Here is an 18,235-nt window from a genome sequence, read left to right as displayed (position 1 = left end):
AAAAAAATATAAGCAAAGTTTTTTGTTGCCTTTTTTCCAAAAAAAAAAAGTATATATATTCTGTCAGTTAACCAATATACAACTTCCTATATGTTGATATAAAGTTAAAAAAAAAGTTTTGTGCAAATAGCAAAAGAAAAAAAAAATTGAAAAAAAAAACACAAATTTTTTTTTTAATATTTTTAGTATATTTTTCATATAATATAATAATAACTAGGACAACGTTAGCTAAGAGGAGAATTTTTATTCCTTTTGGGAAAATAAAACTATAATATCAATATAAATATTTTATCTATGTGTGAATAATTATATAATATGAGTATATACAATATATTGTATATGTATGATGGAAAAAGTAAAAATTATACAATTTAAATTCAGGATTTTTCAATAATTTCGAAGTAGTTGAATGTTTAAATGGCTCGCATCAAAGAATCTATGTAGAAGATTTTTTAAAATATTAAGACATGTTGAAGTATTTTATTTATATATATATTTTATTTATATATAGCAAAAATATTGACAAATACACTAAAATTGCTTAAATACAGTTATATTGTCTTAACTTTGCATCTGTTATAAGAGAATGGATGAGAACGGCGTGAATGTAGGATCTTATGCATATCCGATTAATGTAAATTTGAAGTGATATGAGAGTGTAAATTAAAGTGAAAAATGTTTAAAAAATTATAGTCCGCTAAATTAATGATTATAGCGAAATAGAACTTTAGTTCTAATAAACACATAAAAATAGCGAATAAACTTTAGTTCTAAGAAAGAAATTCAGTTGGCTTTAGTTACAAAAAATTAATGTAATAACTTATCTGAGTCGTCACCTTAGATCAGAAGTTTTCTAATTTGCACTTTAAAAATTATATCAGAGATCGATAAAATGATATGAGACTTTTTTATCTACAAAAAATTTTTTAATAAAATTGCAAACATATTCTAAGTCCGTATAGAATAAACGGACCTAGGATATTTCAGTTCTGAAAAAAACGCTGTTTAAGAGGATTCATTTTTCAGGATTCATTGTTCAGAATTCATTTGTGGATTTTGAGACAAAAAAACAATTAGAGTTGTTTGGAGCCTATGTTTACACAGTAAGAGCAAAAAGAGTGTTATACTTGTTTAGACAATATGCATATTCTAATTTGTACAATGTACAAGTATTAAAAATTAACAAATAATTTCAAAAACATTCTCCAATAATTTCATGAACGTTTCTCATTAATTCGTCACGAACCCTACATTAAAAGTTAAAAAACCCTGATACAAGAAACAAAATATGCCATGTAAAATATTGTTTTTTATAATAAAAAAACAATTTTAATAAAAGCAAATAATATTTTTTGTTTTGTAATAAAAATTGGCTTTTAAAAAAGAGCATGCATTGTGTTTTATATGTGTTCCAAATAAGGATGGAAAAATTTTATTTCGTTTTTATTTAAGGTTTTTCGTTATACTTTTTTTTCTGTTTTAATTCCATAGTTCTAATAGTTTATTGATATTATCATAATTTTTGATCATTAAATTCCCATTGAATTTTGTGTTTATTTGCAGACTGTACATTTACTGTTCAAATTGTTAAAGGATCTCGTGGTTTAGGATTTTCAATTTGTGGAGGTGTCGATACGAATACTGCATTCCCCGGTTTAATACGGATTAAACGATTATTTCCACATCAAGCTGCTTGGTCAACTGGAAAATTACAAACAGGCGATATTATATTAGAATCTAATGGAATTCCTTTAACAGGACTAACAAATTATGTAAGTTTTATAATAAATAAAAAATTATTGTTGAAAAAAATTTTTTATTAAAATTAATTTTTTTCTTTCTTATTGTATAAAATTTAAAGGAAGCCCTAGAAGTACTTAGAACATTGCCAAATGATGTTGAATTATTAATATGCCGTCCTGTGGATGAGCAATATAAGAAATTATCACCACCGACTGAACCACCGAAACCGCCACAAAGAACACAACAACAATCAATACAAACTCAAACTGCCCTTGAAGATATGGGTGTTTTAATGCCATATCAACAACAGCAACAGCAACAACAATTTATTAATGCAACACAATATTTAAGTGATGCAGCTGCTGTTGCAGCTGCTGCATATTCAACAACAGCAATAATACCAACAAATTGTTATGGGGTAAAATATTAATAATAAAATATATTACGAGTAATATCGAAATTTTATTATTTTTTCATTTTTCAATTTATATAGGAATTCGAAATATTTATGATTAAACAACAAGGATCTTTAGGTTTCACGATACATAAAGAAGATGAATCAATATTAGGCCATTATGTACGTGCACTTGTACGTGAACCAGCAACAACAGATGGTCGTATTAAACCAGGTGATAAAATTGTCGCCGTTAATGATATACCATTATCACCAATGACACATGAACAGGCTGTGATATTTTTAAGACAATCTGGTGATGTGGTTAAATTACGTTTATATAGAGATGAACCAAATACACCGGAAGAACCACCGTCACCAACTGTCACAGAAAGAGAAAATAGTTTTGGTGGATCATCTTCGTCTCATAAAAAACCTCATTTAAGGTAAAATTTATAAATACATAAGGATATGTAGACACTGGATGTTTCTGTTCTAAGTGCACTACTTTATCGGTGAATAAAACTATTAAGAATAAAGGGTGAAAATTTGTTGCTTGTGTTCAACGACTTCCGAAACACAAAAAGTTAAAAGCAATTTCGATTGTTTGTTCTTTTTTTTGGTTTTGAGTATAACTTACTTCTTGCGCAAGATAACCACTTAAGAAATTATGACTTTGAAAAAGCTTGGGTTTTCTATTCCAATCAAAAGTTCCATTAGATCAAGTGACATAATTTTTTTTAAATTTTTAATAATTTGTTTGAAAAATTTTGTATCATGTAACTACTTGACTTTGCTTAATTACCCAAGAACCCTTTAAAGGTAGATAGATATTTGATACATCAGACAAAAGCTGAATGCACAGAAACTGAAAGTACACTAAAATTTGAGAAAATATTTCGTTGCTAAAGTTTTCGATTCAGAAAGTTCAAAATATAACTATATAGCGCAAATATTCACAGAAACGAAATTATACTGAAAATTACAGTAGAATTGAAACATCCTATAACATCTAGTAATTCAGTTAATATGAATTTATGAGATTTGAGTAATTCTAAGCAAAATACAATAAAATAAGAAAAAATTTTTTTTTCCATTTTATTTTACTTTCAGGCCAGAAGCAATAAATCTTCTAACTGACTTAGCTCATAAGAAACAAAATTCCCAAGGTGATTCAACGGAATCATCTAATTTGTCTACAAGCAGTTCACCAAGAAGACTTAAACGAGGATATAAATCACAAAGTGAACAGGATGCGTCCGATTCAAAAAGTAAATATATATGTACATTTAAATATATTTGTATATGTATATACATTTATATGTAATATACTTTATAAAGTACATTATTATTAAGTATGTACAAATGTACGTTCTCAAAAGGGTATATTTTGAATTTTCAATTTCATTGCTTTTACTTCATTTAATATGCCTATGGGCTTCAAACAATGGCGAACAATACATTTACGTACACTTTCATTCTATTGGAAATTTCAATAGAATGCTTTTTTTTTTATTATAAAGATTCCGATATACTTGATACAATTATTCTATTGTTACATTGTGCTATTTGGCTATACATTTTGTATTATTTCAGCCCATATGGTTGAGAAGCAAGAGATATAAAGTCAATTTTATATCCCATATGTGTATTTAATACCTTTATTCCTTTACTTTATTTTCTGTATTTGCAAATGTTTTATACGTATATGGATTGAATTTTTGTGGAAAGGAAATTAATATTCTATTACTTGATTACGAGTATGCATATATTAAAGAATTTCTTATATTCTTTTTAATATCTCATTTTTAAAGGTTCCAACAGTAATCCAGTTTATTTGGTTTCAAGTCAAACAACAACACTATGTTCAGACTCTGAACAAAGTATTGATAGTCAGTGTTCTTATATTATTCAACCTGGAGATAATGTAAATGAAGTAGTTTCACCAAGCGGGAAGTGCAATCGACCAAATTATTTAGATTTAAGTAATAGTAATAGTAGTGATGGAAATACAATTAGAAAAGCAAAATATCAATTTGGTGGTAAGTGCATAATATATTTAATTATTATAATAATTACGTTTTTAAGTTCATATTTTTTTTTAGAATGAGCCATTTAAATCTAATTCAATTGCAATATAATATGAGAGGATAAAAATTTAAATGGGATTAATTTACCGCGGCTTAATATTAGGGCAAAATTCTAAGCGTTCTTTCCATTATCTAAGGATCTATTCATTAGAAATCAGAAAATTATTTAATTTTTTGTCCTTTATGTCTAATACTGTTCCAGTTCTGATCCTGTCTTTAGAATTAGTAAAACCAGTTGCTATTTTGTGATACGGGGTCTATTAAAATCAAAACTGTGTTATTTTAAATTACAAAAACAAAAACGGAAGTTATCGGATTTTCTTTCAACAAAGTTTTTTTAAATTTCTTCTTGATATTATTCCTACAAACTTGAAAATTATAGAATAATATTCTTGTTATTTTTTCAACATTGATATTTCTTAGTTCCAACCGCATTAACCAAGATAGACTAAAATTTTTTGAAAAAAATTTGTGATTTTCAACTTTTAAGGTTTAAATAATAGTTTCTCAAAAACCAAACATTCTAATAATATTTTCTTCAGTCTCATTTGTGTAATAAAGTTATTCATGTTTAGCACATTTTAAAATATTGTTGTATATTTGGCTTAATTTATTTGTTCCCCCATTTCATTGGATATACCGAGTATAAGTTAATTTTATAAATTTTTGACCACAGTTTACATGGCAAGAATTGGTAGAATATAAAACTTGTCTCATAGTAAAATTATTTTCTAATTATAATATTTTGCGACAATGTTGAACAACTTTTGCTTATAGTATATAAGAAATTATTAGAAGTAATTTATTAAAGGAAAATGTGCTTTTACTTTTAAAATTGTTTTATGACAAAATTCTATTTGTGTTGGTTTCCTTTTTTGTTTTGTTTTATATAACACAAGTCTTTTATTTTAAAATAGAGTATAAGTGTCCCCAAGGCTATTCTGATATAGTTATAATAACTTTATAATCTGGAGACCACAAATATTTTTTATATTATAGAAGAAAAAATAGAAAAGGACAATAATGATTTGTCCCACAACTCCACAAAAACAAGAAAAAGAAAAATATTTTAATAGAGTTTTTTTTTCTATGGTTTTCTTAAAGTGTAGGTAAAAAATTATTTTCCCATTAAAGGCTTTTGATCACAAATTCTTAAATATTATGAAAAAGGATATTTTTTACTTATAATATATACATATATATGAAAAAGAGGTAACCTAAAAATGGTAAATATTTAAATTATGATAGACGACATTTTTAAAATTGAATTTTTAAGAATTTTTTTAGTTCCATCTCTTCTGGAAAAGAAACTTTTCTATTTCTATTTTAGATGTTTAAGAGTAGATCCATCGAAAGAAGAAAAAATCATATGTGATAATAATAATGTTTAATGTTACGGAATTTTTATATAAAATGTCAAAGAATCGAAATTCTTAAAATTATAATAGGTTAAATGCCAGAGGGAACAGTTCAAACGAAATTTAGTTATTTTAATATTTAGATTTAAAAAAAAAAATTCTTTTTAAATAAATGTGGTGCGTATAGGCATGTGTATTTCGGAAGCTTATGGGGAAAATCGTCTATCTAACATAAGAAATAGCTTGAATATATTTTGTTATTAATGAAAGAACATATTCCTATCTAGTGTAACACTCTTTGTTATTTTATTGCAAAATAAGGTATTTTTGTTTTAACTTATGATTTACATATAAAAGGGAAACAATCTAATATTTTTTAATTCTTTTAAAATGATTTCAGAATTTTTAAAATTTGGAATAGAAGGTTCTCCCAGAAAAGCTCTTAAAATTTATTATGGTATATTTAGTAATAGAAGTTGCCAATAGATAAATTTCAGTTGTTGGTAATATGGGAGAAAATTTTTAAATTTTACGTTATTTACACTTCAATAGCATTATTTAAAGCACGACAATTTTTAATATTTACCATTAATAGTGCAAACCACATATGATTTCGAAAACACAAGTTTCTATATATTGGTTTTCTGAAAAATATTAATCAAGTTATTTTTAAGGTTAGAACAACTCTTGTTGAGATTGGTTTTTGTATTAAAAGCAAACAAGGCTTTTGTTTATTAACTCTTGGAATTCATTCTATCATTTCCTATACGACTCAATAAAAAATTTTACTTTTTTTCTGATTTTTTTGTTAAAAAATTGATTGATTTTAAATTCAGTCTGATTAAAATTTGTATGAGATCCACTATTAATACGGTTTTGTTAACATTTATAAGCTATACACCAATTTCTTTAAATCAATGAAATTTTCTGCGATATTAGGAAAACGAGTACAATAATTTCAATAATTCACTTCTTCTGTCATATACGCTCAATATATGACAATTTTTGTCTTACTAGCTTTAAGATTTTCACTCCAAATATATTCTCTAGATATTTTTCATATTTGTTGTTATTTAAATAACAATACATATGACATTTTTTCCTATACATTTTTGAATTTACCACATGCAAGTTATCACCGTCTTTAGTTACATATTCAAGTGGTATCAAATTACATCTTCAGTACGATACTAATTTCTGTTCACATGAAAATTGCTGACACAGCGTCTGCAATCGAACATGTTTAAACATGAAGAAATTACGAAATTATCGTTCCCATCAAAAATGCTGACGAAACGTCTATAATTTTGCACGAGGCCGGAAACGAACTTAATTTTAATTACTATAAATACTGTTAGATTTTAAGATATGATTTAGTCTAAAATTGGTGTTAATAAGAATAGAATAGTATAATTAAACTATCAATTCGAATTTAAGTAATTGTAAAATTTAATTTTTAAGTAATAGTTGTGACATTGTGTGAAATAAAATTATTTTTTTATAATCGAATCAAGATAGTTTAATAACTGGCGCCCAACGTGACTTGAATCGTGAAATCGCAAAACTCTTCGTTAAATTTTAAAAGAAAAGAAGAAAAATAAGCATATCGCGATAAAAGTGTACCCAACTATAGTGCGCGTATTGTGGAAATCCGAAGTGAAATAAAAAGAAAAAGGAACTGAAGCAAACCGTACTTACAAAAAAGTGTTGAAGATTGTGCCGCAGTAGGACGTTTACGAGAATAAAAGTTCACGTCTAAAAAGGACAAACACAACTCAACCGCTATTCGCATTACTCACCAAGACTCAAACAGATGAATTACGTTTTTTTCCTGTAAGTAGTTTTTCATTACACTTAATCTTAAAAACTTAACTGAGGGAAACTAACTGCATCTCACTGAATAAGCTTTAAAAATATAGAAGCTTCGTTAATTTTAAAAAAATTAAGATTTAAAAAAATTGAAGTGATAAATGAAAATTAAATTGAAAATTTGAAAAATTAATCAATTAACCGATAATAAATTGAAAAATTAAAATTTAACCAATAAATATTTAATACAAAAATAAAACAAAAGTAATTAAAAATTTAAATGAAACCAGTAAAAAATTAATAAGATTAACCAATTAAATTTTATATTACCAAGAAATATTTAATTAAAAAATAAAACAAAAGTAATCAGAAATTTAAATAAAACCAGTGAAAAATTAATAAGATTAACCAACTAAAAACTTAAATTTAACAAAAAATTTGAAATTAATCGACAAAATTTGAAAGAAAAATATAATTTAAAAGTTTAAAACCGCGTAATAGAATAATTTAATTAGTGAAATTACCTTAATAAAAAGTTAAAAATGGAACAAATAATGGAAGAGCTCAAAAAATTAAATGGAGCCATCAATGCTCAAATTGAACAAAGCAAACGGTTTGAAATTCGCCTAGCAAAACTAGAGGCTCAGTTCAATACACCACAACCGCAGGTAACAAATTTGGCAGCACCGAAAAGTGAAGACGACCTGAAACAAATATCGAGACTTCCGGACTGTGTCAAAGATTTACAAACCTTTGATGGCGATGCAGTGCAGTATGTATCATGGGTGCACAGCGTAGAATCAATTCTACGAGATTACGAAGTTGTCAGAAACAAACCCATATACAGAGCAATATTACAAGCTATTAGAGGAAAAATTAGAGGTAGAGCAGATGCAGCTCTAATATCGTACAACCTGTTCGACGAAGAATGGGCCGCAATCAAGCAGTGTTTGTCCCTGAATTATGCCGACAAACGGGACATACGCACATTGGAGCACCAAATGAGCACACTGACGCAGGGAAGATCAACCATAGATGAATTCTACGCCAGAGTCAACCATCAATTCTCCCTCATAATCAATAAGATCAAGACCGAGAATTATACAAAAGAAACTATAGACGTATTGATAGAATCACAAAGAAACAGAGCACTGGACGTATTTATCCGAGGGCTCAATGGGGAATTGTCCAGGTACTTGATGCTTCAGAAACCGTCAACTCTGCCAGAAGCATATTCAACGTGTCTAGAGCTCCAGAACTATAGTTGCCGAAACTTCGCTATACACAACAGGAATGATAACAACAGAATCACTGTACCATTCAACAAAATGTCCATGAAACGACAACAACCAAGTGCTGGGAACCCAAGGTCGTATCAACCAGAACAGCCATTAACAGTGGAACAACGGAACTTGGCTTACAACATTCAACATCAGAGAGAATCGCAACCTCCACCTAGACCGCCAAAACCGTTAGAGAAGATGGACGTTGACCGATCCATACAAACACGTCAGGTTAATTATATGAACCGGCCAGACAACTACAGGGGAATATACAAGAGGCCACCATCAGTAGGCAACATGCCTAGCAATAAGCACCAAAGGCTATTCAATATGGAAACACTTGAAGACGACGTAGATGACCACCCAGAAGAATGCAGCGAATATGAAGAAGAACCAGCATATGCAGATGATGAGGTTCAAGAAGTAAATTTTATGACGGACGCCTTTCAAGCGTTCCTTACTTAGAATTCAAGACAAAAAACAACCAGCTCCTAAAATTTCTAGTCGACACAGGAGCTAATAAAAATTTTGTAAGAGAAGAGATCGCGACAAATGCCAAACCAACAACAAAACCATTCAAGATACGTTCAGCTGGAGGAGATATAACAATCACCAAGAAGATCGGAGGAAGATTTTTTCAGAGTCTGGGAAACAACACCTTCATTGAATTTTTTGTTTTGCCAGGATCGAAGACCTTTGATGGTATAATTGGAGACGACACGCTTAAGAAGCTCGAAGCCATTATAGACAGAAAGAACAACACCTTAAGGATCAAGCCAGATATAAAAATTCCGTTAAAGGCAAAGGCATCAGCTCAAGTCAACACCATCGAAATCGGGGCAGACCATTTACCGAAGGCAATCCAAGAAAAAATTATGGGAATAATAAGGAAATACGAGAAAATATTTGGCCCAATAAACGACAGGGAAATAATAGACACACAAGTGAAAGCAGAAATTAAAACTACTACTGATGATCCCATATACACCAAGTCATATCCATACCCAGCCAATATGAGGAAGGAAGTAGAGGAACAAATCAAAAAGCTGCTAGAGGATGGAATTATCCGCCCTTCGAAAAGCCCTTACAACTCACCGATCTGGGTAGTAGCCAAGAAACCCGACTCATCAGGTGTGAAGAAGTATAGAATGGTTATCGACTTTAAACGACTTAACGCAGTAACGGTACCAGACACATATCCTATACCGGATATTACAAGCACACTAGCAAGCCTAGGCCAGGCCAAATTCTTTACAACATTAGATCTGACATCCGGATTCCACCAAATCATGATGCACAAAAAGGACATTCCCAAGACGGCTTTTTCAACAATGAATGGAAAGTACGAATTCCTAAGACTACCATTCGGGCTGAGGAATGCGCCTTCAATATTCCAACGCATGATAGATGATGTTCTAAAGGATCAGATAGGCAAAAGCTGCTACGTATACATCGACGACGTTATCATATATGGAAAAACGGAGGAGGAACATTTAAGGAACATTGAAACGATTTTTAGCATATTGGAAAAAGCTAACCTGAAGGTCAACCTGGAAAAAACAAAATTCTTCAACACCGAGACAGAATTTCTTGGATATATAGTCACAAGCGAAGGAATCAAACCCGATCCCAGAAAAGTGGCGGCCATTCAGAACATCATGCCACCGACAAATTTGAAGGACCTAAAATCATTCTTGGGACTCACATCATATTATCGCAGATTTATTCAAGATTTTGCAAAAGTGGCGAAACCACTAACGAGCTTAACAAGAGGCGAAAACGCACAAATAAAGGCCAATCAATCTAAGAAAGTTGGAATCAAATTGAATGCAGAAGAGTTAAAGGCATTTAACAGGCTGAAAGAATTACTTATATCTTCAGAAGTCCTAATATTTCCAAATTTCGAGAAGCCGTTCATCCTAACAACCGATGCTTCCGACACAGCTATTGGAGCGGTGTTATCACAAGGTGAGATTGGAAAAGATAAGCCAATTACGTACATTTCCAGATCGCTCAATACCACGGAAGAAAACTACGCCACAAATGAAAAGGAAATGTTGGCGATAGTATGGGCATTAGACAACTTGCGAAATTATTTGTATGGGGCTAACAAAATCAAGATACTTACAGATCACCAACCACTCACTTTCACCTTGAGTAATAGGAATCATAATGCAAAGCTCAAAAGATGGAAATCAAAAATTGAGGAATATAACTACGAGCTGATATATAAGCCTGGGAGAACAAATGTTGTCGCGGATGCACTATCCAGGCTGCCAACCGAAGTAAACAGCTTATCAACAAGCTCGACCGAAACGGCAAGCAGTTCAGATGAGGACAGCGTAACGGAAACAGCACATAGTGGCGAGGAGGACAGTTCTGATCTCATACCCCACTGCGAGACGCCGATAAATGTCTTCCAGAATCAAATCATTATAAGACAAGGAAAATACATAGAAGCACACGAAGAACCACATCCAAGGTACCACAGGCATTACATCGATCTACCAGAAATAAATGAAGGAACCCTCACGAAAATACTGAAAGAAAGATTAAATCCTAACCTCGTGAATGGAATAAAGATCCCAGAATGCTACATCCGCATACTGCAGAAGGTCTTTAGGGATCACTTTAACAGATTCAAAATCCGTATAACGCAAAGCATAGTGGAAGACGTAGCTCTAGAGGAAAGGAAATTCAGCATAATCGAGAGCGAACATAAGCGAGCACACCGAAATTCAGAGGAAAACAGAAAGCAAATACTAGCAAAATATTACTTCCCACATATGAGCAGTTTAATAAAACAATATACTAAAACTTGTGATATCTGCAGCAGCAACAAATACGATAGGCGACCACATAAACCGCAGTTGCAAGAAACTCCAGTACCTAAATATCCAACACAGATATTGCACATGGACTTGATGGAGATACAGGGAGAGAAGTATATATCATGCGTCGACAAGTTCTCTAAATTTGCGAAATTCTTCAGAATCAAGGATCGATCAGCTATTCATCTAAGGGACAAAATAACGAAGGTATTACACTATTTTACCGTCCCGAAAATGATTATATTCGACAATGAGCGCAGCTTCGTGAGCCCTATAACACTGAACTACATCAGGGCTTTGGGAATAGAAATCTACACCACACCATCACAAAAAAGCGAGGTAAACGGGACAATCGAAAGGGTGCATTCAACTATTATCGAAATAGTAAGATGTCTTCAGAAAGAATACCCGCAACTTTGCCAAAAAGAAATCATCAACTTAGCAGTAGATCGCTACAACAATTCAATACACTCTGTAACAAAAATGAAGCCCAGCGACGTTTTTTTCGGCAGACCAAGTGGAACATCCTATCAGAATCTCATCGAAGCAAGAATAAAGATTAATAATGAACTCACAGAACGCATCGAGAAAAATCAGAAAACGAAATTAAAGAGAGAAAACAACAAAAGAGACGAACCTAAAAACTATCCAATAGGTGAAACAATTTACGTTCGAGACAAGCAAATCAAGGCAAAGCACAAACCGATATACAAGAAAGAGATTGTGGCAAAAAACAATAAAGCTACCATTATTACCGCTTCCGGAAAAAGAATCCATAAATCACACATCAAGAACATATAACATTAGAATATTATGTTAATAATCAAAACCTTAGGTTTCTTTTTAGACTAGCAGTCACTAGAATTACAGCATTTCCGAAAATCTTCGAATTCAAAGGCGCAATAGCAACCATTAAACAAGGACAAGGTCAAATCTTGGAAGGAAATTTCAATTTGGTGCACATCATTGATTTAAAGAGCTATGACGAGGTTATACAACAAATCATTCCTTTGGTTGATGGAATCAACTCGACCAGCATAATGAAACCACAGTTAGAACACCAACTGGCTCAAATAATGGAATTTCTGACTAAATTGAGAAGCAGCAAATCAAGAGTTCAACGGTCAATAAACTGGATTGGTACAGCATGGAAATGGCTGGCAGGAACACCAGACGCCACAGACTGGGACAACATCGTTACAAGCCAAGACAAGCTGATACAAAATAATAATCAACAGTACAAAATAAATCGTGAAGTTATGAGGATAACAAACCAAGTAGTAGAAAGATTTAACCACATTTTGGAACATGTAGGGAACTTAGATCATCGATCCGAACAAATAATATTTAACAAACTTGGAATCATAAAAGAAGCCTTGGGAGAAATCGTGTTAGCGACAGAATTAGCAAAAAATGGAATTGTCAACACAAATCTTCTTAGCAGGATTGAAATCCAAAAAATACTGAAGGAGATCGATACACTACCCTACGTCAACGAAATTGAGGCAATAGAATACGCAAAACCACAGGTAGTAACCAATGGACGAGAAATTCTCTACATATTATCAATACCGAAGACAGGCAACCAGTACTATGACCACATTATAGCGAGATCAACAATCCGAAACTCCCAACAAGTCTACCTCGAATATCAGGAACTTCTCGTGAAAGATGACGTATATGGCATATCGACAAAATGCGAGAATTTAAGAAACATCACCATATGCGAAAGAAGTAAAATTCGAAAACTGGACGAAGGACACTGTATGTATCAACTGCTAAAGGGAATAAACGCCAGTTGCAGCCTTCAATACAATAAGGAAGAAATCATAGAAACCATAAGTGAAAATATCATCTTTCTCAATAATTTCAATGGGGAGCTAACAAGTGGCAACACGAGCAAACACTTAACTGGAAGCTTTATGATACAGCATACCAACGAAACCGTTCACATAAAAGGTCAGAAATTTACAAGCGAATCTGCCACCACGTCGCAAGTTTTACCACCTGTTCTTCAAGAAAATTTAAAAGAAGGAGATATCAAGCTAAGCCTCGACTACATTCACGATCTTCATATCAGCAACACAAAACAACTTCAGAAGCTAATACCAAGGAGCCAACTCTCTATAGCATCCGATATTACTATAGGACTCGTCATCATTGCAGTCATCATCATTTGGGTCATCAAGAAAAACATCAGCAAGGTTGTGAGAAAACGCACTCCAACAGTGGTTCCTACTATAGAGATTCCGCAAATTTCAGTCATAGAAGCACCAAAATTCCAGCTTGATCTACGGGACGCAGATCTTTGAAGGGGGAGGAGTTATCACCGTCTTTAGTTACATATTCAAGTGGTATCAAATTACATCTTCAGTACGATACTAATTTCTGTTCACATGAAAATTGCTGACACAGCGTCTGCAATCGAACATGTTTAAACATGAAGAAATTACGAAATTATCGTTCCCATCAAAAATGCTGACGAAACGTCTATAATTTTGCACGAGGCCGGAAACGAACTTAATTTTAATTACTATAAATACTGTTAGATTTTAAGATATGATTTAGTCTAAAATTGGTGTTAATAAGAATAGAATATTATAATTAAACTATCAATTCGAATTTAAGTAATTGTAAAATTTAATTTTTAAGTAATAGTTGTGACATTGTGTGAAATAAAATTATTTTTTTATAATCGAATCAAGATAGTTTAATAACTTGCATATAAATAAAATATATTTAAAAACAAAAATATATTTGAATGATTCTTAAGAATTACTAAGTATACAAAATCGATGTTAATTTTATGAGATTTAGGAGGGATACATTATAAATTTTATGGTTTGTTTATATGAAAATAATGCAAATAATGAAAATGAAAATCTTGAGATATAATGCATATAATGTGAATATATTTGTTATCCTGGGATGTCCGTGATTGTTGATATCTCGATTAAATTAAGTTTTTGAATAATTTTTCAAATTTTTTCTGAAAATTCTAAACAATTTTTATTGAACAAATTTATTATTTAAACAAATTTAACGTATTTACGCTTGCGGAAATTGATTTTTTTCTACAATAATGTTATACTTGAATGAAAAATTTAATAAAAATCATTTTAGAATTAACTAAACTATTAAATGTCTAACAAATTTTTACTTCAGATTTACATTTATACAAAAATTTCTTTATTTTAAATTTCCGAACAAAAATTTTCCACTTTTAAAGTATATAGTGTTATCTAATACATGATACTTTGAATAAACATTACGAAATTTTCAAAAAATTTCTATTCCTTTATAAAGAAATATTTAAATTTTGTTCACATATCCTTACTATGAATTTATTTTTTGTTTATAAAAAGACCAAAATAAAAACCCTTGTTAAATATTAAAATTACAGACATAATTCAATTCAAATTTATAGAATGCGGATATTAAATTTTTATTTACTTTCAAATATGCTATACATTGTTATATAAAATACATACATACTGTATAACTGTATACAGTATAATGTTTTGGTGACCCTTAAGCGGTCAATATTTTAAGGGGATCATAATATTATATAAAATATCATATATAATTATAACCTTTGTTATATCCTTTTCTTATATCATATATATACATATATAAACACACATACATTTAGCTGTACTAATAATAATCTTTTAATATGCTTTTGCTTTATTTTCAGTATGTCCTAATACTTATGAATTAAATAATTTAGATAATGATGAATTAGATGCACCAATACGACATCATCATCATCCACATCATAATCAACATCATCAACATCATCATCAATATAATCGTTCGAATAGCAATAATCTTAATAATAAAAATTTAAATTCAATACCACCATCATCAAATAATGAATTCAATAGTTTACCATGTGATGTTCTTTTAGGTTCCTCAACAAAATATTCTGAATCAGAATTTAGTAATGATGATGTTGATCAAAATATTGGAAATTCAATTAATAATATTATATGCCATAAAAATCCATTGTATCAATCGGTAAATGTTCAAAATCAATTACAATTAGAAAATAATTTTGAAAATAGTCAATCTGAATTGAAAAATTCAACAAATGCACAAGGTAAGTAAATTATTATTATATAATACATTTTATAAATTATAAGGGAGTCTATATTATATTACATATATTTGGTTTGAGTTATTTCATTATTTTGTAGGTTATATAGATATTTATTCATTACCAAATTATGTATATGTATGTGGGTAATACATAACCTAATATTTACATATATCATAATTACTTATAAATTATAATAGTGATGGAAATGTGTGCATAGCACCTGTAACATAAAACTGTTTTTATATCTAAATAAAAAATTATGGTATTATTGTATTTTAAAAGTTTTGATACTGCAGCTAAATTGTATTAAAGCTGTTTTTAAAATTATTTGAAACCATCTTTAAAGTCATTGTAAAGTTATTGTCATATCACTAACTGTGTACTGCTAATTATGAACATTGAACAAAGTTTAAATGTCAGTTAAAGGATGAGTGGAAATGGTGTTATGTGTTCAAACGTTCTACACTATTCGAGACTATAAAAGATAGCTCAAGAATATTAATTTTGTTATTTCTGGTTCCATCAATTAATTTACAATAACACACATAGTATAGAAGGTATTAAAGCATGCATTTCGTATCACTATTGTCTCATTCTTACGACATTTCCTGTTATAATATTATTGCTCTAAAGGTGCTGTATACTACCTATAAACATATTCTATGGTTTATAAAAGCAAGAACTAATTCGAATTTAGATCCTTTTTTTGGAAAAAAAATATAAAATATGTATGTAAATTTTTGTATATTACTTCATAAATTTTAGAGTACATATAATATATATTTAGGATCTTTGTTTTCATTTCTACTTTGCTAGTGGTATTCATTTGTTTACAAAGGACTTCTTTTGTAAATAAAAAATTTTAAATATGTGTTGTGATGTGTATATATATGAATGAACTATACACACAATTATTTACAGAAAAATTTTGATATTCAAAGGAATAAAATTATTTAGTAGCTCATATTTACAATTTGAAATGTTTAAAGTAGTCAACTTAAAATGCAAATAATTTGACTAAATTAATCACTTGAAGAAAATGATGTACTTTTTATTTGATATTACGAAATAAAAGAGCAATAATCTAATTTTAATAATTTTCGAAATGAAAATATTTTTGCTTTTTTTGTACTTTGTATGAAGTTGTACTAATAATTATAGAAAAATATTTTGCAATTTAAGAAATTTTTGAAAAATGGAACTTATGAATTTTTATAATAGTTTTGAGCTTATAATTATCATGTACTTATTTAACAATTAAAGTTTCGCAAGAAAATACTTTAGCTTTTTGTGCACAAATTTTTTTATTTCCAAAACACACATTTTTGTGCAAAAATGTCTGTGTATAATATGCTTGCATTTTAAAGATTTCTTGCAGCAATAAAGAGTACTTATTAAGGATAAAGATTATTTTAATATTAAATTTGAATATTAGGTTTAAACACAAAACAAGAATCGTTAAGACAGTTTATCATTGCAACTAAAATAGTATAGTTTTGTTGAAAATTTTAAAGTTTTTGGATATGAGTTCTTAAGCACTCAGAGAATAAAACATTTGACACAATGTTGGTTACTTTTATTTTTTTTCACAATTTTCTTGAAAAGTTCAGTTTAGTTCTTCCATAATTTTAAAATATGAAATATTTAGAGTATTTTCAAGAAAGCTCCAGAAACTTTATAACAGATTTTTGGGAAATTTTAAATTAAAAAAAAAATTAATGGGTTTTAAAATTTATTTTACAGATAAATCTTTAAATAGAAAGAGGTAACTTACTTAATTTTCCAGGATCAATAAGATCTATGATTTATATTTAATTTTGGATAATAAAGTTTTACGTCCAAAAAAATTCTTTCATCTTCGATTCTAGGTAGCCAAAAATTTTCATTTTGACATGTCCCTACAATACTAGTTATCTCGTAACCTTTTCTTTACTATGTTTTTTATCCATTTCGCGCTTGGTTCTTTTGAACCGGTTAAACGGTACGGTTGGTTTGAATGAATAAATGTTAGAAATACCGTTAATATTGATTATTATAATGGCCGATTTTTCCAGTTTCACGAATTTTTTCTGTAAATTATAATTTCAATGAAAACATTTCTAGTTTTTTTTTTAAAATAGCATTGATAACATTGAACTATCTTCTTAATTTTCTCCTCAAATTTTTTTCTGAAAAATAAATTTTTAGACAATAAGTTCTCTTATCCTTTATTTATTTATTTTTGTTAAAATATGACAAACTCTTATTATATAATCAATAAAAGTCAAGCGTACAAAATATTTAAAGAAAATGAAATTTTCTCAATAACTTTTAAAAGAAATTGACAGAATTTTGAATTGTATGGAACGTACTAAATAAATTTTCTTAGAAATAATTGATATTTTTCAAAAATTAGACCTTTTTCAGGAATACCAAGATATTTCGCAGGAAAAATTGCAAACTATATAATATGTAGATTGGTGTAAAAGTAATAATTCTGTTCAACCAGATGCTTCAGTTGTGTACAAGTTATCTTTCATAGCGTACGCATAAAGGATTATACCTCCGGGAGTTCAGTGCTTTATATAACCGATATTGTGAATCAAAAGCACTCATTTACGATTCACATACGAGTGAAGATTTCTT

General features: G+C 29.6%; 1 protein-coding gene across 5 annotated transcripts in view; it reads left to right on the top strand.

Moving 5' to 3' along the window:
* Positions 1-18,235, top strand: part of LOC129609913 (uncharacterized protein DDB_G0283357-like) — a 128,057-nt gene that overhangs the window by 84,762 nt on the left and 25,060 nt on the right. For 4 of the 5 annotated variants that reach the window (XM_055522185.1, XM_055522184.1, XM_055522186.1 and 1 more), the window contains 6 exons: positions 1,564-1,772; positions 1,862-2,161; positions 2,237-2,583; positions 3,251-3,408; positions 3,952-4,179; positions 15,206-15,610. In XM_055522185.1, the coding sequence (XP_055378160.1) occupies positions 1,564-1,772; positions 1,862-2,161; positions 2,237-2,583; positions 3,251-3,408; positions 3,952-4,179; positions 15,206-15,610 (1,647 nt within the window). The remainder of the gene's footprint in view (positions 1-1,563; positions 1,773-1,861; positions 2,162-2,236; positions 2,584-3,250; positions 3,409-3,951; positions 4,180-15,205; positions 15,611-18,235) is intronic. The other variant, XM_055522187.1, reaches the window with a different exon arrangement.

This window comes from Condylostylus longicornis, unplaced genomic scaffold, assembly GCF_029603195.1.
Source record: "Condylostylus longicornis isolate FDR11 unplaced genomic scaffold, ASM2960319v2 ptg000040l, whole genome shotgun sequence".
Classification (NCBI taxonomy): domain Eukaryota; kingdom Metazoa; phylum Arthropoda; class Insecta; order Diptera; family Dolichopodidae; genus Condylostylus; species Condylostylus longicornis.
This window is presented reverse-complemented; position numbering and strand designations above follow the sequence as displayed.